At 38.6% G+C, this 26,905-nt stretch overlaps 1 protein-coding gene across 2 annotated transcripts in view; it reads left to right on the top strand.

Annotated features, from left to right (window-relative positions):
* HIBADH (3-hydroxyisobutyrate dehydrogenase) overlaps positions 1-20,878 on the top strand; it is an 85,949-nt gene extending 65,071 nt beyond the window's left edge. For both annotated transcript variants that reach the window (XM_030967936.1, XM_030967945.1), the window contains 4 exons: positions 4,215-4,348; positions 4,893-4,969; positions 11,935-12,091; positions 19,893-20,878. In XM_030967936.1, coding sequence (XP_030823796.1) covers positions 4,215-4,348; positions 4,893-4,969; positions 11,935-12,091; positions 19,893-20,051 — 527 coding nt within the window. In that variant the 3' untranslated portion in view covers positions 20,052-20,878. The remainder of the gene's footprint in view (positions 1-4,214; positions 4,349-4,892; positions 4,970-11,934; positions 12,092-19,892) is intronic.
* Positions 20,879-26,905: the final 6,027 nt, after the last annotated feature.

Genomic DNA, 26,905 nt, shown 5'->3' with positions numbered 1-26,905 from the left:
AGCAATGATTTTTTTTTATCTGCAGGTGCCGTGCAACAGTGGATTAAATATGTTGGCACAGGGATATGCTTGGGTGCATTGTCTTTCCAGCAGCGTTCCTGTTTTCAGCATTGCCACTGTGATGGTGCTGTAATGCATAGCCTTACAATATCACTTCTTTTTAACTCATCTGCCCTCTGTTCTTACAGAAATGTAATAAAGCTGAAACCAAAAGCAGATAATTTCATATAACACCTTTACATTAACATCTCTTTTCTAGCAAATTGTGTTCTTAATAATACACAAACTGATAGAAACTAAGAGGTTTTAATGATGTAGCTGTAGAACTAAGACCTTTCTGGTATGGTTTTTTTTTTGGCACTGGAAGCATCAGTGGCAAATTTCTAGGCTTTTGCAGCAACATGAAATGCTATTTAAATCAGCACAGGAAAGTGAATATGGAAGGTCAGCATGTCTGTCAAATGAGGCTGCTTGGCCTGGATACTAAAACTTGAGGTCATCTTCAGACTGTTCCAGGGTGGTTGCAACCAGTTCCTGTTGTCATGTGAGGGCTCCTAAGTTTCCATTCCTATTTTTGTCTAAAATGTTGAACTTAAGAACTACTCTGTAGGAGGTTCACTGAGCAATCCATTGGCAATCGAATGAGAAGCACTTGGATTGAACTTGCCCCACAGGTAGCACAGCCAGATGTGACAGGATGCTTTGGAGTTCTTTATGTATCTCTTTTGGTAAAAAACTTAGTTTTGCAGATCTTCATCCAAAACCTGCTAGTACGCAAGTGGAAAACCCATCTTCAAGTGGATATGCCATACTGCAGTGTTACTCTGTAACTTCTCACCATATTTTTTCCCAGAGTAATTTTCTCGCATATCCCCTCAGCTAGGTAGATCTCTTATATTTTTCTACAATCTTGTTCCTGTCAGTTTATATCTCTGGGGCAAACTCTGGTGCTGTTGTGAGCAACAGACTTGGAGTTGATCTGCTGTTGCGACGACCTTGCAAGATTCTGCATATAGGTGTGGGTTATCATCCTAGAGAAACCAAGTATATGAGTGCAGCCGTGGGCTCCAGCAGTCTTGCTTTGCAGCAGAAGAGGAAATCTTAACACATGCTATTCATAGATACTGTTTCTCTGAAAACTATTCCCCAAGGATGTGAAGAGACTTTTTGTATTTTAGAAAGAACAGATAGGTTTTAAACAACTTTTGTCCCTCATAGCAGCGGTACATAAAACATTATCTTAGGTGGTAAGACTTATTTAAAAAAATCAAAACATGAAAGATAATAGTTAACGTATTTAAATTGCATTAGCTGCTCTGCATCTCCATTGCTCTCTTTAGTGTTAAAAACTGATAATACTTAACTGGCTTGTGTTGTTGGTATGGAAGCTGTGATTGTGAAAGAAGTGAAAGAAGCCTGTGCATTCTTGTATAATGATTTATTTTAATTTCTATTTTTAGCTGAAGTTACAGTTCTTGTACTCCTAGACTCCATGCCAATTTTTTTTAATTTCCAGTCTTAGAAATTTGCTGCATTGCTCGTTTGAGTCTGATAAAATAGCAGATAGTTGGCAAGGACTCTAGATGATAAAATCTACCATGAAGTAAATAGGTTTTTGTTTTTAAAACAAGAATTTTCCAAGCCTTCTGCATTATACAACAAATTGGTCTCTTTTTTTCTACTTAACTAATTTATTTTTGCTTCTTGAAATGTGTTTGAACAAGTGAGAGAGTGCAGCTGTCAGAAGATTAACCAGCTGAAAACTATTGTCAGCATTAATTTTGCTCTAATAAATGAATCTCTGAAGCTATTTAGCAGTCTGTAATCTAGATACAAGGCTATTGACCTATGATGGATAGTACTGGATTTTGTTTGTAAGCGTTGACTTAAATTGTCTACTTAATTTGCTGCAGGTCAGATCACAGGATTAAGTGGTAAAGGCCATTATGTGGTTTGAATAAAAATAGCTAGAGGAATGGAATGAAAATCATTGTGTTTATTAATGTAGCAATCTTTGCGGTCATGTACATAGTGAACTGGTAGCCAAAAAGACAACAATGACCTGTTTGTGCTAGCTAGTTTGGGCTTTGCTCTTTGCCCAGTTCCTGTGAGTTGCCTGGAGAGGAGTTGTTCAAGTGAGATCAAGGATTGGCTGAAAATTGGGTGTCTCTCAACTTGGGCAGGAAGATCTTCTCTGCTGTATGTATTTCAGTACCTCAGCAGTGTTCTGTATACAAACCAATCATTTCATTAAAGCTGTGGGTCTGAGCTCTTCTGCATGCTCCAGAATTCTGGACTTAATAGCACAAGGAAGACACAGATTTACTGGAGTGAGCTCAGCTAAGGGCCCTGAAGATGGCAAAGGGTCTGGAACATCTTTCATGTGAAGAGAGACTGAGAGAGTTGAGAGTGTTTAGCATGAAGGGAAGGCACAGGGGGAATTTAACAATGTATATAAAGACCTGATAGGAGAGAATTAAGTAAGGGAGCTACACTCTCCTCAGTAGTGCCCTGTGACAAGACAGGAGGCACAAATCAAAACTCAAGCAATTCCATCTGAAGCCCAAGGAAATTTTTTTTTTACTCTGAGGGTAGGCAAAAAGCGGAAGAAGTTACCTAGAGAGGCTGTGGAGTCTCCATCCTTGGAGACACTTGAAGGCTGATTGACACAGTCCTGAGGCATCATGCCTCAGCTGGCCCTCCTTGAGCAGGGGGTTGAATGATCTTGAGAGGTCACTTTCAAGCCCAGAAATCTTGTGATTTTAGGTTCTAATATAGACTGAGCAGGTCATCACGGGGAGCATCTTTACAGTTGCCTAGTTTTGCATAACTGGTGGGTATTTACTCTTTTTGAGACTTTGATCTGTAAAATTTGTCTGAAATTCTTCAATGGCTGAAAAAGATAGTAGGTGCTGAAAGGCAGGATGGACTTGCAAGATACAGAAAGGGACATTTGTAGACATAGCCACACAGAGCACTTGCACAGAGTGAGAATGTCAATTGAAATTTTTATTGAAAAGGAAAACAAAAAATTCAACAAATTCTTCAGTGTGAAGAGCTGCAATGTTACTATCCTTGATACTGTAAACAAAGTCCAAAACTGACCACTTCCTTAGCAGTGGTACAGCACTTCGGAGCACTGTACCTAATTGAGCATGTTTAATTTGAAACTCAGTTGTTATCTGCAGCTGTACACCCTAACCAGCCAAAGTCTGATGCATAGAACAGAAAATTCATTGTGGCTATGCTTCTTGCCAGAGTGAAAATTAGTGAGGAAGCTGATCTGTTCATCAGTTTAGGCCGAATTTTCCTAGCAGTTATACCCATTAAATACTGGGGATGAGGAAGTTAGGGATGTAAGAGTAATCCATATTAGAATTAGGCTTCTTTTAAGGAATAGAATATTTCATGGAGTGGAGGCAATAAATATCACATGAATGTTGTGCTTAGGAACTGTATATTCAAAGAACTGTGGTGTGTGTTTACTGAACTGTGCTAAAGACCGGACAGACTTCAGGAATAAAACTGGGAGTAGTGTGTTTATGTGTGTATATGAATAATTTTTACATTGCCTTTAGGGAATAATTGTGTCATTGTAAATACATTAAGTTTATATGGGAACTAACTTAAAGCTTCTCAGATTAAGGAGACTTTTGCTTCAGATTAAGAATGTCATAAACTGCAGAAATTCAGAATACTTGGTTTTATATGCTTGTGTCTTTTAGCTGTTCAATCATGTGAAAATCAGGAAGCACTGGTAAAAATTAGCTTAGGTTTAGAAAGGCTGATAAAAGCGGAGCTATCTTTGAGCAGTAGTTTGTTAATGGTTGTATGTGAGGAGTAGTTTGACAAAAGAGAAATTTTATTTAGTAATTCAGACACCATGAATTTTGTGGAGTGCAAAGTTGGCGGAAAAGTTGATTGTTTCTTTGTATAAACTATAAAAAGTGACTGCCAGTTTTATCCAAGTCTTACGACTTTTCTGCTAGTGTGCCTGGAAGATAAGGTGGTTTTATCTCCATCAGATGTTTCAGAATTTAGATTGCTGATCCTTTGGGTACTGGGAATGTAGTGTTACTTCTACACAGAATTTGAGAGGTTCGTCATAAGTCAAGTATTAATTTTGCATCATCACACCCTTACTGGTAAGAGAAACTGCCTAATTTTTGAGGCTTTTTAATAGTATTATTAAATAAAATGTTATCTTGATTCAGGTGTTGGAGCTGCTCGAGCTGGAAACCTTACTTTCATGGTTGGTGGAGTGGAACAAGAATTTAATGCTGCCAAAGAGTTGCTGACATGCATGGGTTCCAATGTGGTTTACTGCGGAGAGGTTGGAACCGGACAGGTAATGCTTTCTGAAGGGCTAATAGCTATCTCAGTCTTTCCTTTTTCTGGCTTTTTATTTATTGATGCCTACTCTTTTACTCAAGAACTAAATGCTTGATAGTATATCTTCATTCTTGTTTGTTTGTCTCTAACCTTGTGTTTGTAAATAATGTCGTGGCACTTTTGTCCAGTATGTTGTGTAACTTTAGTATAAAAATCTGACTGGTATTTCTCCACACTGGCTTGTTGAGATGATACTTCTTAGGGGAGAGACATTTTAATTTTGTTTCATCTGAATTTAGATTTACTGGATGTTCTGAAGAACAAAGAGCTCCTATATGGCATGTATGCTAACTGAGCAGTACTAAGAAAAAAAGATATTTTTTGATCTGTAAAGGAGCCATGGAGCAACTTTCATTAACTTTGTGCTGTCACAGATCTATATTTACTTTAGAAGAAAGCTGCCAGAACATACTTGATCATATTGTCCTAGGCCTAGTGGATTCCTGTATGTAAGTTCTATGAAAATGCATAAACTAATTGATGGTTTCACGTGTTTTCAGGCTGCAAAGATCTGCAACAACATGCTCTTGGCCATCAGTATGATTGGAACTGCTGAGGCTATGAATCTTGGAATCAGGTTGGTTTTATTTTTGTGGTGGATTGAACACCTCAAAAAGCATTTTTTCCATTACAGTTTTTATGTATTATGGTTGACTTCTGCTGAGATAATGATTAAAAGAAATAGGTAAACTTTTTGCCAGAAGTTGTCTTACAAAGCCATGAACAGACTAAAGGAATTATTTAACTAAAGGAGGTGTTTTCAGCATGGGAATATTCTCTTGTATTGGTTGCATAGGTTGTTACATTCTACATCTGAAGTTATTTATTTGTTCTGCTGTAGTGCAGCCTGCAATAATGTTTGTCTTTAATTATAAACATCCAGAGCTAATATAGAGGTAAGTTTTTGTTTGTATTCTAAACTAATGCACAATCTATTCAGAATATTATACTCACATATGGCTCTCATTGGCTTTATTTATTTCTTAAATTGTTCCAAGATCTATTGTAAAGCAAAACTTCTACTACAGTGTGTATATCAAATTAAGATGAAAGCATAAAACAGAACATCTACCTTTCTTTGACTTTATTGAGAGCACTTTGTCCTAATTGCCAAAACTCCTAGTTTGTCAAAAAGCTGCAGTATACTCCTACTACACTCTTGCCCGTGCTGGCTACCATTTCTTTTCTAGGATGTGCTACATCTAACTTTTAAGTAACATCATATTTGGGCAAAATTATTTTTATTTTTTAATTGTGATGTATTTATTCTGCTGTGGTCTTTGTCATTTTGTTTTATTTTCCAATTGAGTTTGTGTAAGTACACATTCAGGATCAAGGTATTTGAACCTTTAATAAATTCTTGTTGCCAAATCAAAATAATTTGCAAATTTATAGACAGAGAAGTCCTGTGTTTGAAGATATTATCTTGCAATTGTGTATCTTTCAGGGGCTTTTCATGAATTATTTATCTGCACAGTTGCATCCTTAAAATTTGCCTGCTAAAACTACAGTACTGTAGGTACTTATCAACTGGGCTCAACTGTGTTCATGTGGATTTGATACATTATAAAAACAGCAAGAGGGCATCAAATGCTTAAATAAATTTAAAAAAACACCTACATATGCACACATACACAGGACAATGTAATGGATTCACATTTCCTCTTAATTACCATATCAAGATGCAGTTGTTTTATTGAATTGCCCTTGTCTCAGATGTTAGACTGTCTTGACCTATTAAGTTGTCATGTTGTAATTGAGATAAAAGAGGAATTTGCTTTGCATCAGTGCTAATTGGTTTATCAATATCCTGTACCATTTACATTTTAAAATTGAGAGTCTGTAATATACTGAAGCATGTCTGCATCAAGCCATAATAAAACCAGTAGCATTGTTTACAACTTTTTAAATCCAGTGTTATCCAGAAAGTTTGCATTGGGTTCTGCTTTAAGTCATTCAGTTAATAAGGCACATGCAACTAATTTTTTGTTACAGTTTTATCTACATTTGTAGAAATAACTAAAATAAAATCAAGAGGTTTGGAAGAGGGGTATTCTGGGGCGTGTAAGCCCTGTGAAGAGCAAGTTGATGTCTGCAGTCACTGTAACTTGAAGGTGTTTAGAATTTTTTCCTTTTCCAGTTTAAATTTTGGCTGAATCTGTATCCATCATTTGTGAGCAAAAATCCAATGTGAAAGTAACAATCTATAAGCCTCCCTGCCCTACAATTAATGTTATCAAGAGGGAACTATATTTACTGTAGAAGAACCCTGCTGATTTTGAACCAAAGTATGGAAATAGCAGAATCTCATTTAGTCATAAACTGCATGAAGTTTAAGACAGAGGTGGTTATTTAAAGCCTTAAGAAGTAATTTAGAATTCTTGCACTGATTTTAATTAGTGTGATTTAGATCTTGAGAAGATGACTTCTGCTTATAACTAGAATAAGTGCTATCCACTTGGAGTGTGTAAAAATTTCTAATGTAGAAGTTTACAGTTGTCATTCTAATTATTAGAAGTTTTGCTATATTAATCATTTTAGGAAGTATTTTTCTACTCTATAGCTCAAAGGATAGTGTGGCTGCCTGCTCTGAAGAGAGTAGGAAGCTGAACCTGGTTTATTAGATTGATGCATATCTGGTGAAGAAAGTCGGACTTTGACTTAATAATGGTAAAGGATACTGAAAATTTAAAAATTTAGAATAGGAATTTTGGAACTTAGATGTGTTCTTAACTTTCATATAGAATATAAAATGTCTTTATGTCATGCATTGTGTATATCTGCTGCATCATTTACATTGAGTTCTAGAGACTTTGAATAATTAATTATTCAAAATACTGCTGTCAGAACTAGGTGTAGCTACAAGATCATATTACAACACCTTCCATTAACTCTAATATATACTCTAAACTTAAGTCTTCAAAGCAGTGTGATATTAATTCTATTAATAAGCCACTTCTTCTCTAATGTTTTCATAAACCATGCAGTCTAAATTTTCATTTTCTGAAGTAGCTAGAGTGACAGGTTTAGTAATTTCTTATTTTTAAATTATTGTTTTATTTATTTTATATTTGAAATTATAGAATTTTTCCAAACTTTGACATAAATAGCAAATAGAATATGATGAGGAAGAAAGAAAACTGACATTATTGAACAAAAATTCCACAGTAAACTCCCAGAAAAACAGGCCATATTGCTATGTAATTTTGCATTTATATTTTACTTGCTTTACTCGAACATCATCTTTATTTACTAATAAAGATACCCATTTTCTCTGGAAGTTATTTGGATTAAATTGCATAAATACTTTTTTAAAATAATCCCATCCATAGTTCTGACCAATGAAATGCATGTTATGTTCAGTTTTTCCATTACTTTCCTGATGATTTATGAATGTTACCAGTAAAAGTAAAAAGGTGTGGTAGACGTTGCGGAAATGAATTCACATTGTCATTTATATTTTATTTTCTTTCTAGCATGTTAGTGCAACTTGTCAGTAGAAAAATCTTGAGCACATTTTGCTGTACAGTTTTACAAGTAGTGTGCATATTGCAAAATACTGACTTGCTGTGTCAAACTGACACACAGAGTACATGTAAACTGCACAAATCAGAAGTACAAACGTGAAGTGATACTGTCCACAGGCAGAAAATATTTTTCTTTTTCATTTTGCTGATCACCTCAGTGCCAGTAACTTTGTTCTGCTGAGCCCTGAGCTCCAGTAAAACAATTTCTAATACTAGCAAAATAAAGCTCAGAAATGAAATATTGCTGATACCTGGCTTGTGTTTAGGTCAGGTGGAAGTTGCTGCCTGACACAGTTTGCAGTCCCATCAGAAACTGCCTGCGAAGACTCAAGGAAGGGCTTATGTGGTGACACAAGACAGGATAAGGTTGCTTAATGTGGTTGGGATGAAAGGGACCAGGAGAGCAGTAAGGGCTCTATGGCAATAACCTCGCTGCAAAATGAATTTGTACTTCCAATAGCAGAGAAAATCATCTCTATGAGGAGGGACTGCAGTGCCACCCAAATTTATACCAAAAGCTGCAAATACAGCTCCTTCCTAAGCAATTTTACTCCACTGATTTGTGCCCACGTGGTTTTTTTAGATAAATAAGGTGAAAAGACAGTAAAAGAACTTTTGTTCTCATGCCAAGTTTAAATGTAGTCTCAGTCTCTAAAGCTGGTTTCTGTGAGCACCCCTGAGCTATGGATGTAAGACATGAGCAGAAATGAGAGTTGACAGAGTAGAGAGGAGCATGTCCAACAGACTGAGGAATAATTAGCCCTGGACACATCCCCACTGCAAAATTTAGAAAGAGTACCTTGAAAAAGAACTCCAAGGTGTGGTTCTGCTGTCTTTGGCATGGGACTATAGCTAAGTCTCATGAAGGTTAGTAATGATGCTGGAGCGCACTTACCTTGTTTAAAACACCAATGGCAAAGTAATTTTTAACTGTGGTAGATGGGTTGTAAGGTTCTGCTTGAATATTTGCACCTTTATAAAGTGTTTACCCGAGGCACCTTGAGATGGGAATCTCTCAAAAGTTCAGCTGCTTCAGTTGTTACACCTTAAAATGAGACAGGATGGATCTTTCTTGTGAGACACTATTTTAATTTCTGTATCCCTTCAGACTGAGCTTTTGGAGGAGTGTATGAAAAATTCAGGCTGAAGCTTTATTAGAGCTCAGCAAAACTTGAGTTTTGAGCTGTGGCATGAAGGGATCCTATTTTGATCTTTTTTTTTAGTGTGTGCATCTATTGCTTAGTTTTTGTTGTTCACTTCATTAGGAATGTTATTGAAGAAGCATTGATTTGAGGGAGAAATTGTTTTTGTTCTAAATACAGTTAATACATGAGCTTCTTTTCTGCTTATAAGGGAGAAGAACATTTTGGTAATTGTAAATTCACACACACATGCACAAGCTCTTGCCATGTCCAATGGCAAGTTGTTATGGGGACTGGCAGACTGTCATCATTTTGATAGCTTGAGCCGTATATCTCCTGAACAGCAATGGAGCTCTTATGCAGAGAGTATCGTATGTTCCCAGCCAATTTACAGGGAAACAGCAATAACATTTTATCATGGTTGAGAGCCCAGTAGCTGCTTCCTATTAAACTTGCCCTTTCAGATACCTGTCTTGGATTAATTTGTTGATTTCAAATGGAAACTCAGTCTTCTCCACTGAAGCATGACTTTCTAGGATAGACTCTTGCTGAATGACAATTACTGTATATTCTGGCTGGTTTCAGACCATTACAAGCTTTGGGCACAGTGGAAGACAGAGGACTTCTTCAGTAACTGATTTTAATATATGTCTAATTTTAACTGTCAGTTATATATGCACCAGTGGATGAATCTTCAGAAAGATGAAATGCAAAGCACTTCTAACTTGCTCTTATTAATGATACACTTGCTGCAAAGGAGAAAAAAAAATAGGTTCAGGTCTCCTGAAGAGAAACTGCATGGTGTTTAAGAGCTATGAATTTTGAAGGAGCAGGGATACAAACTGACACTATCTTCCTTTTTCTTTTCCCAGAGCAAAAATATGTCAAATCTAGTGGAAGACAGTATTTTACATATCTGTATAATACATGCATATCTTTTAAAGTATAGTTTCACAGAGAGATACTTGGAACACTGTAAAAAGAGCATTCTTTGGGAGGGTTATATGCGTTTTGAAATAATAAGCTCCCTGTCTTGCAGTATACTCACAGCTGTAATTGCAGCCCTCTCCATGCAGCTGGATATAGCGCAAGCAGGCACTACATTGGTAAAAATACTGATCTGGATGTAACAATGATAAAGAAACAGACAAGTCAAGAGATTTGTTTGAGAGGAAAAAAAGCAACCTCTATGTATTTGAAAGCTCAGGCTTTGCATGCTCCCAGTGTGGGGTTTTTTTTGATTAAAACAATCAAAGCCATTATTTGGAGTGGCTCTTGATGAAGGCTTTTATGGTGAGGACTTTAATGCACTATGCACAATAAAATACTGTGAAAACATACTGGTGCTGGAAAACACAGTTTGTATTTTTAAATAAATGATCATTATAAGCATTCCGTTGAATCAGAGAGTTGGAAAAAAACAATGGGGAAGAGCACAAAGCTTGATCCCATGTAGGCCAGCGGAGACTTCCCATTGAATTCCAGGGGGTGCTGCAGTAAATAGTAAATAAGAGTGCACAGCAGTACTGCTAAAGAGCTGTCTGAAATACAGAAAATTATCTTGCTTAGCATTAGGAAGGCAGACTTGCAGGACACAATGCTACTATAGGAGTAGGAGCCATGCTGTAGGGTTGACTATGTTAAACATAGTTTTTCAAATCCAGAATGCCTGCTGGAATAGATAGACATGCATTTTAGCAACTGTTCCACTGGTAATGAGCTTTTCTCATCTACAAATTAAAACTTTGAGTGCTACAGTGCCTGGAAGCACTGGTAGGCTATGGGGATCTGCAAAAGTCTATGATGTGAGAACTAACATAAAAAACATTGAAATCTATTTAAATAAACTTTGTGGAAGGTTGTGATATATCCCTTTTAAAACGTCCTTTTTTCATCTTGAAGTGTTACTGGAGATAGTTCCCTTGCTTTCTCTTTTGTCCTGTGTGTAGCTGAACATTTGTACAGTGCCAGATAAACTGCTGCTGCTTGTCCTTGGTATTAATGCAATTGATGTAAAATTACACTTGCAACTTATTATCAGCATAAATGTGAATTCATAAGAGGGTTAATTTTGTAAAATATCGAAGAATTTTCAGGGTCTGCACTGAGCAGCAGTTTATGCCATCAACTCCATGGTAGAACAAATGACGTTTCTACTTGGACAAGCTTTGTTTTATCGGGATCAGTAACCTTATCAGCAGCTGACCCAGAACTATAATATATGTTTGTGAATAGATAACATATGTCACAGTGAAATGCAGACTTGCCTCATAAGCAGGAGCATATAATGAAGATTTAATAATAGCAAAGACAAGAATGCACAGCTGTATATGACAATAAAGTTTTTCTGATAAGTGCAGCATTTTTATTCACATTATTATAGCAGAATCAATTGTGTTATCTTGTTTACTTCAAAAGTGCACTAGTGTTCACATATAAATGCATTGCACAACCATTTTTATGTTGCCACTCTTGCTTGTGAATTTTTGGCTTTGTTCAGAGAATATTTTTATATGAAGAACAAGTATGTGACCTAGTAGGTAGCAAAACAGAGAATGCCTTTCAGTAATTGAAATACAAGTTAACTATTGTTCTCAAAGGACCTTTCATTTGCTTGCACTTTCAAAATTGCTAGGTGAAGAGGATTTGCTTAGTGCAAAAGGAAAAAAGCTTTGAAAACCTACTGCTTAAATGGCGGATTGATGCTCTTTAATTTAAGATACGGCATCCCTGCCCCCAATATCAATACTCTGTCATTTTTCATGACTTATAATAAAGGGAGAGGAATGATGGTAGGGTCCTAAGATATAAAACAAGTCACCCATGTCTTGTGCGTTTTGACATTAACACTTCTCTTCTTTGACCTTTGACAGATTAGGCCTTGACCCAAAGCTGCTGGCCAAAATCCTAAATATGAGCTCAGGTCGCTGTTGGTCAAGCGATACATACAACCCTGTTCCTGGAGTGATGGAGGGAGTACCCTCAGCCAACAATTATCAAGGTGGCTTTGGAACAACACTCATGGCTAAGGTATGTAACACTTGCATGTCGAGTATCTGCAATTGCTTCTCTCTGGGCTTCTAGCAAACGTCCTTCTCAGAGAAAATTTGTGATTACAGGATAATATATAGGCGTGAATAGAGGGGAACTGAGCTCTTCCTGTAGCTCTGAATTAATGAGTTATTTACAGGGCTTTTCCTTGGTCTCCAGCTTTTTTCTAGCCACTATTACTGCTGAGCCACTATTACTGCTGAGCCAGTCAGAGATTATATGCATGATCTTTTTGAGCTCTGCCTTAATAGAGGAGTCCCAATGGACCTGTGAGTATAGTGAGCATTCAGCAAGCCATTTAGGTGCCTCTTGCATGACTGCTCTAGAATTTAGGAGTCTTAAGTTCAAGAGAGAATTCAAGAGAGAACATTGGAAATCCAAGTGACTTAATTAGGTGCTGATAGTGCCATAAGCATCTCAGATTTTGGGCCCACTCTCTTCCAGATACCTTTAACTGTGCTCCTGGGCATGCTCTCTAGCAAGCCCTTCCTTGCAGAGCCAATTGCTTGTGTGCATGTCTTTCTGCCTAAGGCCATCTGTAATGCAGAAAGCAACCCACACTACTACAGGCTGATCTCCTGCAGGTTTCTGCACCATTCTGTGAGCTCTCCTGAATTGTCTTAGCTGGTGACAGAAGAAGGGCTTCTCATGAGTAATTACACAGTAATCTAAATTGCTTGTCGACAAAGTGGGAGATCTGGGGTTTAGGTCCTTCTCAGCGGTAGGAAGTTGAAAACCTACTGTTATCCTATCCCAGGAGAATGCACTTACTGCCATGCTCTTGGCTTTTCCAAGAAAACACTGTCCTGAGTCACTCTGTGGTCAGGAAGGCAAAGCTTTTAGAGGCCAAAGGAAAGTAGGCAAGGAGGTCAGAGCTCTGCATCCCACTGATAGGACACACAGTTGGAGGAAGGAGATACAGAACCCTGACTCTTGAACTACTTCTTCACTGAGCACAGTGATTGCCTAACGTAAATTATAAAATCAGCTCTGGAAGAGATGTCTCATCTAAGTGCATGAAATAATTTTGCACTGAATATCCATTTCATGGAGATACTGTCCTAAGGGAGGTGTTTGGTTCATACAGGATAGGTTTTATGCATACCACTTTATTGAGTGCTCCCAACCAGTTAGGCATTCTGTCTATTTTCAGCTCTTCCATGTAAGTGGAAATGTAGCACTTCAAAGTAAAACAGCATTCTCAAAGCTGGTGAACTCAGATATTACCATGCAGATCTCCAAAGTGCTGGAGCTCCTGTATATAATAGCTGCTTATTGATACTGTTCATGTCATTTTGCAGTTGATTTAGGACAATTGGTGCATTTGCATGCTCAATTAAATTATCCAACTCTCTTCTCAGAGTGGGTCCAGAGTGTTTTGCATGTGGTAGCACCAAAAAGCTTTGCTAATGCTGCATGGCTCACAACCCCTCAATGGCTGCTACACTTTATGTTTATGGACCAACGACCAGGAACTTTCATTTCTTTGAAGAATGTGTTAAAATATTGAAAAATAGCAGTTTTTACATTGTGTGCATGTCATTGAACATTGGGGACAATAAAGTGTTGTTTAAATTACAGATTTTAAAAAAGCATTAGGTTATTTCATGGAGTTTGCCAGGCAATTAGAGATAAGCAACCTGATCTTGGCCCTGCCTCAAAGCTTGTTGCCATGTTGTGTGTTGTTTTCGGAATCTGTTCTGCCTGTTGTGCCATGTTCACACTGCAATCTCTGTTCTCATGATTGATAGATCTCAATCTTGTCCAGAATAGCCTCATAGTATAAATGCGATAGGGGCACACATTTTCTTCCCTCCTTTTTAAGATTCTTTCTAAAGGGTTGGTTTTTTTCCTTTGGTCTTCATCTTCCCTGGAAGAATGCCCTGAAAGATCTTTCTTTAATTGAAGGAATAGCAGCCTGGTTTGTGCCTGTTGAAACTGCCAGCTTTTGGTTATAAAGCATCAATGATAACCAAGAGAGAGCTCCTCAGAGAGATTTGTAATTGCTGTTCACCTCTTCTGATTTGCCTCTCCTGACAGTCCTGAAGCCTTCTTTAGGCTAGAATGCTCAGTAAGAAGGAAAGATGTTAAATTCCTCTCATGCCTTTTGAACTATGCTTTGTTTTTCTATACAGATGGAAGATTTCTCGAATAAGTAGCCAAGACAGCTGATCATGTTCAGGCTTTTCTTTGGTGCAGTGGTGACTCCTTCTAAGACACTGCCTTTTAGTTTGTGGAAAGACTTTTGCTACTATCCATTTCATCCTGATGTGTGACATACTGTGCACTTTGTGAATTGCTTGAGGTGGGGACTTTTTTTAAGGGAAATGCAGAGCACGATTTTGCCACTTAAGAAATAAAAAAGAATGTATTCAAAGGAGAAAGAGGTAGGTAAAACCCTGAGGCTGAGGAGAAAATATTCCACAGTGAAAATATCTAGGAGTGCCTCAGTAACAGTCACTAAACACCATTACTAAACTTCAAGCTCCTGTTCACATATCAGAGATGGTAGAAGTCAAAGGCTTTCTTAAAAATATTTTGTCATCAAAATCTCTCAAACAGAGCCAGAGGATCTTTATTTTAAGTTTTTGCCAGACACTTCTGAGAAGCTCTTTGGTCTTGAAATTTTATACTGAAACATACAATTTAGTCAACTTACTCTGAAACCTGCTTTAAAGATTTTGCATTTTAAAAAAAATCTAGTTTCGTTTACCATGCCATGTTTGTTTCCAAAGCATTGGCAGGCCAGAAGTCCCATCTTTCATTGACAGCACAGTTGCTAATTAAATGTCAACTTTGGATCCTGAGAAGAGCTAGATTTATATCATATTCCTCTTGAGTCATGTCAAGGCAGCCTTTGAGCTTTATTCCAAATGGCAGTTTCATTTACATCAACTGCAAAATAAATGTAAGGAACCAAGTAATTCTAAAGTGGAAGCAAATTGGGAAAGAGAATCTGTTTCCCTATTCTAAGCTGAGGAAAAGTGTTAGAATATTCAGTGCACTGAGACATCTGGAAGATGTTGTCAGTTCCAAAGAGTATAAGAGAAGCCATAAACTATGCTCTCATTTTTACTTTTCCACATAAGTCAGCAAAGGGAAATTTCTTTCCAAGCTGTTTTGTACTATTTCACTTGAGGAATCTCCAGCCTCAAGTGAAAAGGTGCAAAATACTTCACAATCTGAAGCTAAAGATAAGCTTGACTTACATTTTCTTGGGCTTTTTCCTTCAAAGCTCTAATTCATAGAATGAAGTTTTAAAAAAGCAAAACAACCTTCCTGCATTTCAGTCAGGAGTCCTTGTCCATTTGATTATTGAAATGTTTTTGAATGTTTCAACCATCTTGGAGTCACACTTTCTGTACTGAAGTGAACAGAGCTACTTTATTGCCTTAGTTTAGGAATGCTATCCCCCAATTTAGTACTCCCTCAAAAAAACCCTGTGAACTGCTCCCTTCCCCCTCTAGTCAGAGACACAGGAGGCGGAGACCATGGGTTGAGATAAGAACAATTTATGGGAAGCAGCCATGATATAAGAACACAAACAGTAACAGCAACATACTAATAACAAAAGAGAGGATTATTTAAATGCAAAATGCTCACCAGGCCCAGGACAATGAAAAGCAATGGTGGACAGACCCACCCACCACACTTTTCCTCAACCAGAAAGGAGCATCCTTTTTTCAGTGAAGCCAGAGAAAGTTCCTTTCCCTATCTCAGCAATGACAAAGGATGGTACCAAATAACATTGAGATCTTGGCCATGCCCACATGGTGCAAGGCTCCACCCCCTCACAGCTGCTGCAAAAAATTAACCTTGTCCCTTGCCAAAACCAGGACATTTATGAAATTGTATTTGTGCTAACGGTCCATTCAAAATTTTCAGGAATTGTTTCTGTGAATGTCCCTTCAGAGAGAAATAGATCACAGTCACCACTACCAATACCAAGTACTTTCACTAGGTTGGAATTAGATGACTTTGCCATTCTAATATTCCATTATATTAGTTAAGCTTTCTTGAATAAAATGAATAAAATGGGTACAGATTTCACAAAGAGGGCTTATATGTATCATGAAATGTCTTACTGTATGCAGGTTAAAGTAAGTGTTCCTAGGTTTGTCAGCTCATCAGTCTTTCCACAGAGAAGAAATGATCTGCCCTGATGTAGATGAAAACTATTTTAGATTCTGTGACATCTGATATGTGTGTTTTTCCCATTTTCCTAGAGCTTGAAGTCATTCGAGGGTAATAGGAAAAGTAACTATAATTCTGATTTGTATCAGAATGACCTTTATAGAGCCGATTTACAGATCGAAGTGACATTTAGAGAGTAGAGTAAGATCTTGAATTTCCTTGTGCTAATTCAAATCCAGACACAAAGAAAGTAAAGACCTGTCTTGTAAGTCATCCCTGAGAAGTCAAAGGTGCTCTCAGCAGTACTACAGTCTTTCAGTTCTTCTGTATCAAGGATGGGAACCATCTGTCAGAGTAGGGGAAGAGCATCTTTGCTTACAGGCTTACAGAGCTGTGGTGAAGAAGGCTTTAAGCTAAAGTTATTTAGGGAGGGGTAACCTGCATTCATCCCACTCCTACCATTTTGATGCCAGGACAGCAATAGCTGTCCAGAACCTGGAGGTGGATTGCAGGTCCAGCAGGAGAGCACATGCAGAGCAGCACAAAAGAATTACAGCCATTCCAGCCAGTAAGTTGGCTTCATCAGGGGCCAGTTTAATTGACCCTATGCAAATGCTGTGTGTGCATGCCTGCAGGACTGTGATCTTACTGGCATCACAGAGACGTGGAGGGATGACTCCTCTGACTGGTGTGTTGGAGTGGAAGGATTCAGGCTCTATGTCAGTGACCAGCTGGGGTGCATGGAGCTTTGCCTGGGGATGGAGGAGGAGCTGACTGAGAGTTTATGGGTCCGGGTTAACAGGAGAGTAGGGACAGGTGACATTATAGTGGAGACCTTCTACAGCCCATCCAATCTAAAGACTGAGCAAATAAGACAAATACAGGCAAATAGGATCTATCTCACATCTACAGGCCTTGGTCCTCAGCAGAGACTTCAACCACACTAATATCTGCTGGAGGGGCAGCACAGCAAAGCATAAGCAATCTAGGAAATTCTTGGAATGAGTTGGTAAGAAGTCCTTCTCCAAAGACAGAGGAGCCAATAAGGAGAGGTTGTTATGTTGGACCTTGTTCACATCAGCAAGAAGGGGCTGGTGGGAATTGTGAATCTCAAGAGCAGCCTTGGCTGCAGTGATTGTGAAGCAGTGTAGTTTGAGATCCTTAGGGCAGCAAGGAGGGTACACAACTAGCTCACTATCCTTCAGCCTCTGCAAGAATCTGCTTGGCACAGTACCATGATAAGGCCCTGGAGGGAAGGGGAGCACAAGAGAGCAGGTTAATATTCCAGGATCACCTCTTCCAGGCTCAGGAGGAATGCATCCCAACAAGGAAGAGGTCAGGCAAAACCATCAGGAGGCCTGTGCTGATGAACAAGGAGTTGCTGGACACATTTAGTCACAAAAAGAAAGCCTGCAGAAGTTGGAAACAAGGATGGGTAGGCTGGGAAGAATACAGACAAATTTTCCAAGCAGCCAGGAATCAGGTTAGGAAAGCTGAAGCCCTGATAAAATTAAACCTGACCAGATACTTCAAGAGCAGCAAGAAAAGCTTCTATAGATACAGGACCTTATATAGGGTTAGGACTTGGTTGCCCAGAATTTGAAGAAGGCTGAGATACTCAAAGACAGGTGTGAGAGGTGGGCCCTTGCAAATCCCATTAATTTCAACAAGGCCAAGTGCAAGGTGTTGCACTTGGTTGGGGCAATCCCAAGCACAAATACAGGCTGGGCAAAGAATGGATTGAGAGCAGCTCTGGGGAGAAAGACTTGTGGGGGGTATGGGTGGACCAGAAGCTCAGTGTGACCTGGCAATGTGTGCTTGTAGCCCAGAAATCCAGTCACATGCTGGGATGCATCAGAAGCAGTATGACCATTGGGTCGAGGAAGGTGATTCTCCCCCTCTGCTCTGCTATAGTGAGACCCCATGTGGAGTGCTGTGTCCTGCTCTGGGGCCCCCAACATAAGAAGGCCATGGACCTGCTGGAGTGAGTGCAGAGGAGAGTGGTGAAGATTGTCAGAGGGCTGGGTCGTCTCTCCTACGAAGAAAGGCTGAGAGAGTTGAGGTTGTTCATCCTGGAGAAGAGAAGGCTCTGGGAAGACCTTATAGTGCCTTCCAAGAATTATAGGAAGCCTACAAGAGATATGGAGTGTGACTTTTGGAAATGTAGTGACAGGATAAGGGCTTATAGCTTCAAACTGAAAAAGGGTAGATTTAGATTAAATATTAGGAAGGAATTCTTTACTGTGAGGGTGGTGAGCCACTGGCACAGGTTGCCCAGAGAAGTTATGGATGCCACATTCCTGCAAGTGTTCAAGACCAGGTTTGATGGAGCTTGGAGCAGCCTGGTCAGGTGGAAGATGTCCCTTCCCAAGGTCGAGGGCTTGGAATTAGATGATCTTTAAGGTCCCTTCCAACCCAAACCACTGAGACAGGAAAAAATCAACCACACACAGCAGATTCGATAAACCACCATAGTTCTGAATGGATAGGAAATCTAGGCATTTACTAGTAATACTTAAGAGATTCTTTTGCAACTTTCTTGAAATATAGACCCCAAACATTGATTTCATTAACAAGAACTTAAAGGCAGCCTTCAGTGCGGGCATTACTTTCCCACTTAGTCAAGAGATCTTTTTATATATATCCAGGCCCTTGTTAATGCTTCTGTCTTTGGGTTTTTTCATGTCTGATTCAGCTTAGAGTTCAAGACATCCTACAGCCTAGCTGGCAGCTGACTATTTCTGGCTAACTATGGTTAGTCATAGTACCTGGTACTCATCTTTGGGTTCTGCCTTATTTGTTTCAGATTATAACTGTAGTTGACCAAGGAGGACACATTTCAAATTTGTCCTCTTTGAACCTTCCCGCCCTTTTGTTGACCCAAATACAGTATTTAAAAACACAGTGGAGCTATGTGCCTCTCTTAAAGAAAGTCATTAAAGAAAAAGTCACTCAAGAAGAATTTTGAGTTGTAGCAGACCCAGGACTGCCCCCTAAGCAATTCTCTAATACGTCCTTCCAATTAGGCAGCAAATTGCAATTAGCAGTTATATTCACTAAGTGACCTATGAGTCATTTTGCTATTAATTGTTTAAATTATAGTAAATGTATATTTGCTAAGTGGCTTCCATTTTCTTGTTCTTGAAATTTCTTCTGCCTGATTCTTAACCTGTTTATAGTAAAAAAAATTCCTCTTGCCAAATGAACTAGATTATACTCTTAGAATCTATGTGAAATGCTTCAGTGAATAGCCAGGGAGATTTTCTTACTAGAGATGACATACTCAATGGGGGAAAAGAGTCTGAGTCTTGCTACCAGGTTATATAGTGATCTAGAATCTTAAAATTCCTCCTGTTCTTAAGGTGGTGCCTGCCTGGTAAAGTCTGAGGGTTTTATGTTGAACAACATTGAATTACTGTTTTAAACAATAAAAACTACAAAAGACGTGCTTCTTCCAGGTCTGAAATTTTAAGGCTGGAGTATTGTACTTGTTGGCAGTAGAGTTCTTGTTACAGTGGAAGCCAAATAACCTATGATATGTACATGGCTGTTTGTGTCCTTGTTGTTTCTCCCCTGACTTTTTCTCTTTTTCTTTCCTTCCATTCTTCCTCTCTGCCCTGTTCTTCCCTCTTCTTGCCCCCCACAGGATCTTGGCTTGGCCCAGATTTCTGCCACCAACACGAAGACACCAGTTCCTTTGGGCTCCCAGGCACATCAGATCTACAGGATGATGTGTGCCAAAGGCTATGCCATGAAAGACTTCTCAGCTGTGTTCCAGTTTTTACGTGAGGAGGAAAGCTTGTGAGCTGTCCTTTGGAAATGGACACAATAACAAACCACGTTTTTTTATCCTTACAGCTCATTTGGAAGTTTGTGGATTTAATCAAGCATCCTGCTTCCATACAGATTAATCATCTTTGCCTGTCCAGACCACAACGAACTTCAGAGTTTCTTTATAATTCTTAAAAAGGCAAGCCGCAGGGAAAGGGGATTATTTGGCAATTAGCCAAGAGAAAGTCCTTTTTTTTTTTTAAGACCCATCAAAGTTTTTTTTCACTAGATGCAATAAATAAATATTTTTTTTATGAAACACTTAACTGTTCACATATAAAATAACTTACGTTATGGCTACAGACTTAGTTGAATCATGAATAATAAGAGAATGTTTTATTGCAATTTTATCATATATAGTGATCTATTAAAATTTAAGATTAATACCTTACGGGAAAAGGGAATATATGTCCAATGAGGAAACACATCTTGAGATGGATTTTTTTTTGTTTTGGACCTAGTAGCCTTGAGTTGATCAGAAGTTAATTTTTCCTGGGATTCAGGTTGCAGATTAAGTTTATAGGCACGTGTTCTAAGTGGAAAGCTGTTACACCATGTTTACCTGATAGACTTAGGTCAAATAATATAGAATGTGTGTCTCTCTTGTAAAGCTCCGTTACTGTATTTTGCTAACCCAATTTTATATTTTCTTGTATTCTGTCACACATTTTCAGAACTCAAGATCAGCACTTACCAGAAGTTCTAAAAAAGTGTACATTTGTTTTAGGTAATTACTAAAGTATTTTAAATCTTAACAAACCCCATTATTTTGAAAAGAAATAAAATCTATACTGCTAAATACTTGCTGCACAATTATTTGCTTTTTGTTTGAGTCTTGTATGCGCAGTATTAACCAAAACTTACACTAAGTGGTCTTATTTTCTAATTTGCTGGGTTTTCTACAGATTATCAGATCATCTTGCAAACCCAAGCCTTTCAAAAGCTCTTGTTGTGAAATGCAGACAAATATATAATATATGCAAGTATATTTGCATACATATTACACTACCCATTCATATCTCGTTGGTCTTGCCAAAGTACACGTACGTATTTGGCTTTATAAATACGCTGATTGTACTAGAATTACTCACATTCAAACTCAATGCTTAATGGTCAATTATGCATCTACATTCCCATTTTGCTTGTGTGATGGATCCTTTTATAGATGCACATTAGGTTATCAAAATTGTGTGCTTGAATTAGCTCAATTCTGTCAATAATCAGACAACTTGGACACTCTCTTCCAACAAATTAGTAACATCATGCAAAAGCTACTAAACAATAGTAGTTGATCTCTTCTCCTTTCAGATTTCTTTGAAAACTGTTTGATATTCCAGGTGATTCAGGAATTTGGGATTCATTATTTTTATATATGAGTATAGGACTACTGAGAGCAATTGTCCTTTTAAAAATGATTTGTCTCTCTTTTGTTAACAATATTGTTTCTACAGGATTGCCTTCATTCAGAAATTAGGCACAAAACTACCTGTGGCACAAACAGCCACTCAGGTGCAACATGGCACCACAGTTGCAGGTGTGTGGTCTGACCTTTGTTAACAAGATCCCATACATTTATTTCCTACAGGACTCCTGGCTCACATAATGCAAAGGGTAGGTCTAGTCTTGTTATGACTTTGGGGTCAAGTAGTGAAGGCTGGTTTTGACAGTGGGATCCTTTTTCATTTGGACATTTTGTAATGGATGAAGTAAGGAATTGTAGGAGTGTTCAGTTCTTATCCTCTGTATTTGGCTTGAAAATCTGTCTGGCATCACAGCATTTATGGGAGACTTCCTTCTGCTGTCCACTCCAGCCTGTGGCAGCGTTTGCTGTGAAAGGGTTTGCTGGTAACCCTGGGTTTACTTGTAGGCCTGGGCTTGCAGGAAGCATGATCATTTATTTTCTGAAGACATTACATGCACATATAATTGTTGGGAGTCACGAGGGAAGACAATATGCTCAGTGAGAGAGTTTTTGAAGTTTTTAGCCTCTGAAGTCATAAAGCTTCTATTAAATATGTGGAACCCTCATTGTTATTTTTATGTTCCTCTCTAAGGCTTGTAGCTTAAGTTTGCTGGTGTTCTTTTCTCCTCCCTCATAATCTCTCATCAAATTTTTAATTCTCACTCCAAAGCACAGAGTGCTGAAGTTGGAGGAAAGGCTGCCAGAATGCCATTTTGGCGAACCAAGAAAGTGTTCCGTGGTCTCCTTCTTGGAGGAGGATTGTGGCTGAAATTAAAAACAAAAAAACAATAGAAAAAAAAAAAAGCCAAAACCCCAGCTTCAGGGCAGACAGCCAGCATGTAAAGTTTTAGAACAAGCAGTTAGTTTGGCAAAGTCAGAAACAACTTCTTAAATAAATGTTGTTATAGAAAGTGCCTTGAAAATATTAATGATGTCCAATACCTGAAGCCAGTAACATTATTTATATTAGAACACTTTTCTTTTTTACTACTTCTGCAGGAAAATATTGTATGACTGTATATATGTAGTGATGATAGAACCTGCTACCTATGGCTACTCTGCATGTGTATATGTTTGTAATGTATTTTTTGCTTGAGATATGCTTCTGGCTCTGTGAAAATTAGGCAAATACTAAAACGATTTCTGTCACTGTCATAGACAGGTTTTAAAAACTGTAATTTGTTGAGTTGAACAGAAAGATGGTAAAACTGGTTGAATTTCTACACTAATTGCCATCCAGTACATACACACAAATTGGGTACAACAAATTAATGGCGTTTTTTGTCAATGTCTCAAAGGGAAACTTGAGGTGACTTCTTTTTAGTTTGAATCTCAAACTAGCCCTCCCATCATGCTTACTTTGGAAACTCACCTATATCAAATGCATTTACTGACTAATAAGAAAACATTGACAACCAATAAAAGTAGTGATGTGTTTTTTGAAAAGTCCTCAGCAGCCTTCTCTCATTTGTGATTCAGTATAACCCATCTTAAGCAACTATTTTTGGTGATTGTTAAACAGAGGAGGCCTTCTCTTAAAACCTCTGAGTACTATATTGCTTTAACCTTATTTATGGCTCTTACAAGCCTCAGGAGAAGGAGGAAGTGTTCTGACCAATTAAAAGTATTATATGTGATAGTCTGGCTCTGCTTTAATCAATGGGAGTTTGGCCATTAAGTTCAATACTGCCAAAATTTCACAGTGTGTGTTGAATGCCCATGTGATTACACTGCAAATGTGTCCAGGATGCATCTTTGGAGCAGCTCGAGCACATCTCTCTGGCTGGGGCTGTTCCACATAACTGGCATTAGGATTATGAGAAGATGGGGTGGTGGCCGTGAGAGGAAGGATCCAGCACAAGCCACTGAAGTTTGTGTTGCCAGTCTCCATCTGAGCCTTGTCCCACACTGGATGAGAGAGAGAGATGCTGAGGAGCACAAAATAGCTGCTGTCCCTGCATGCATGAACACAGAGATACCTGTCTTTTCAGCTGTTTACATCTTAGAGCTCTGCCACAAAGAGTTTTTATCAAGTGGCTTACAGAACTGCAAGACTGGGGCCATCCCTGAAGTAGGCAGAGAAAGGCTGCCATCATACAAGGGTTACTCTATTTATGCAGGAGATGTCTTTCTTTTAATCTGCCAGCTTGACTTGTAAGATCAAATCTATCCAGGCACAAGTCTGAGGGTACTAACTTAATCAGCAGTGATATCTGTTGCTTTTGATTTGTTTTCACATCATCATGATTTTCTCCTTCATATAAAGAGTGAAGGAGAATCTCAGCTTTCCTCAAGACAAGTTGAGAATATTGTCTGCCTTTATAAGACTGGCTAGTAAGCTGTGGAAACTTTGAAGCAGTTTGGAAACTTCTGTTGTGTTTGCTTGGTTCAGTGACACAATGTGGCATTAGAGTACTCTGCACTACTTTCGTTTTTTGTTGAACTTTAGTTCAACATCTACAAGTTAGATTAAATGGTGCTTATGAAAAGCTCAAGCTTTCAGTAGCAAGAATCTTTTCATTCTGTGCAACGCCATAATGGATGTGTGGTCTTTAAAGGCTGCTGGTATTTTTAAGATCTGTTGCTTTCTATATATGCTTTATCACAACTTGTCCAGCCTGCTGGCACAGTTACACATTAATTTTTTTCCAATAAGAATAATATCAAAGGTTACAAAGTTTTCTTGGATGGACAAAAAATTAATATTTTTATGGCTGGTATGTTCAATAGATGTGTGACATAGAGCTAGGCATCCATATGGCAGTGATTTTTTTTTGCTTTGGCATTCATCATGGATTGTGAGCACTTGGGGTAAATTGGAACAGGTGGATAAACCTTTCTGAAGTACTAAATGTCTCGTAACAACTACTGTATAATTAAAAGCCGTCTGGCTCTTTCTGCATTTTTACCTAGCTCTTTCTTTTGACCTTGACCCTAAGATGAGGTCTGGATTTTCATTTGAAGTAAGAAATAACTCTGTCTGTTTCTTCATCTAGTTCTACTGAGCCTCCATTAGTGAATGCTGTATATGGAGATAATAAATGTTCTAACATATATTTTATGAAGTTCATTGATTTCAAAAAGACTTGGAACACTGGCCAAAACTGACTGAAATCTAACTCATAAAAAGATGTTTGCCTGTACCTAAAATGCAGCTACTCTGGAAAGAAATGCAAATGTTGTTAGAATGCATTTCAGTCCTTACAGCATTTTTAGAAAATAAATTAGTTGTATTTTTGTCTTGTTGAAATTCAAAGGAGAAACCAGACAAGTAAAATTTGTAGGCTTTAAATGTGGCCAGGTGTAAGTTTTGTTTGGTCAAAATCAAGTATTGCTGCTGTCCGTCTCCAGTTTGAGAGCATGATGAGAAAATATGCAGGCAACTTACATCACCAACAGCAGTAGGGAAGTAACTTTAATAATACTTCTTAAATTCACTGAGCTGCTTGCTTTGCTCTGAGTCTCCTTCCAACTGATTTAACAGCATTAACTGGGCTGTAACCACTGGATGTAGGCATAACTGAGCCAGCTGTAAGGTGGCTGGTTTGTATATCTGCATCTCCCTAATCCCAGAGGCATTCCCGGGTAAATACTGGGCCAGCAGTGCTGTTTCCATTACCTAAACTGTCTAGTTTGTGGCTAGTAACAGTGGGCCATTTTTGCTTTTCAGTCATGTCATTTTCATGAAAGCCTGGGAGCTTTCAATGACCAATATTTAGTAGGTTAATGCATTGGGTATTGTAGCTGTTACCTGTTTTACAGCATCCTTCTGGCAGTCTCTGCCCTGTTACTTGTTCCTCAGCTTGTACGATGCCTAGAGGTCCCCTTGGTGTTGTGTAATTGTGACAGGCAGCAGTCGTACTGCAGTCCACAAAAAAGACTGATGTCAGTCACACTCCGGTGACTGAAGCTGAAGCTTCAGCACTGGGATTTAAGATGTGCTTGGGTTCCTCTCTATTTCTTCTTTCAAGGTTTTCATACAAGCTCTACTTTATTTGAACCTATACATTGCAGGGCACTAAGAGCCCTCAGTATGTCAGTTGGTTGGAGCTTTTTCCGTGTATTTGGCTGTATTAAAGCTACATTTGCTATTCATGCTCAAGAAAAAGCAATTTCTGGTCCTTGTCAGGAGACAGGGAGAAAAACACCACTAAGCAAATGGAGATTGGTAGGTTACAGGCCCTGATGCCAACATGTTACTCTCACTGGAAAGCCATTGGATCCTGTCTGCACCTCCTATTGCTATGACTTCTTTCCTCTGCTTGTCCCTGGGTAGATAAACTGTGTCCATTTATGTGGATGCAAGCAGAGTCTGTGTTTTATAAAAGAGGAGAAGTAAGCAGCATCTTGTGCTGTATGACCCAGTGGGTCTGTCAGGGGAAGGTGGTTCCTTGTAAAACAGATAAGGGGACCACAATGTGTTCCCTCTGGCACCATGATAAAGATGGAGACAGTGAGTCTGCAGACCACTGTAGATACTGCCACTAAAGTCACAGCCTGCAGAATGCAGTTCCTGTCCTGCATCACACCACCCAGCTCTGCTCTCTGAGCAATAAACATCACACCAGCCTCTCCAAACTCTCCCTGGGGCCACTTGTGGCTCTCGTTTTGGCAGCTTTGTCTGCCTTGGCCCTGGCTGCCTGGAATCTACTTCTGAACTTCTTCCCAAAAATTCCTTTTCCAGTTCTGTGCCTGAGCTGACTGTAGGCCTTCAGTATGCCTACAAATAAGATGCTAGGTCTTAACTTGCACTCCATGCACTCCCAATAGTGCCAGAAAGCACATAATGAATGTGTCTCCCTTGTTTCTTCCAGACTTAATAAGTAAATGAAGCCATAAACAGTAAGCCAAAAGGATGGTGGTGGCAGGCATTTATGGGGCAGTAGGAATTTGTTCATTGAACTGATCGGTTGTTCTACTTTGTGACTGTGGTATCTCAGCTTTTTTTCTGAGAGCAGGAGTGATGTGGGTTTCTTTTCAGATGAAGAGGAGCCAAAACTGGCTCTGTCCACTGACCTGTGGCTGTCACATTGTTTAAATTTACAGTAAAAACAAAAAAGCCTCTTTTTTTTTTTTTTTGTATTAAAATGTAGCTAGTTTGCTTTGTAGGATTTTTTTTTAAATCAGTTTCCCGCACATGGATGCGCTAATCTGTTTGCTAGTATTTTACTTCCTTCTCCATCTGTGTAACAGCCTGTGTATTATAGGCTACATATAACATCTAAAATCACATTCGGGGATCTGTGAGAAACTCAAGTCTTAAGGTAACCCTGCCATGGTGCTGTTAATAACACATTGCAAACAAGAAAGTAGTAAGTGGAAATAATGCACTCATTTAGAAGTAATAAATCCTTTGATCTTTCTTT

The sequence above is a fragment of the Camarhynchus parvulus genome, chromosome 2 (genome assembly GCF_901933205.1).
Source record: "Camarhynchus parvulus chromosome 2, STF_HiC, whole genome shotgun sequence".
Lineage (NCBI taxonomy): Eukaryota > Metazoa > Chordata > Aves > Passeriformes > Thraupidae > Camarhynchus > Camarhynchus parvulus.
Note: the sequence above shows the minus strand (reverse complement) of the source record. Positions and strands in the feature narration are given on the sequence as shown.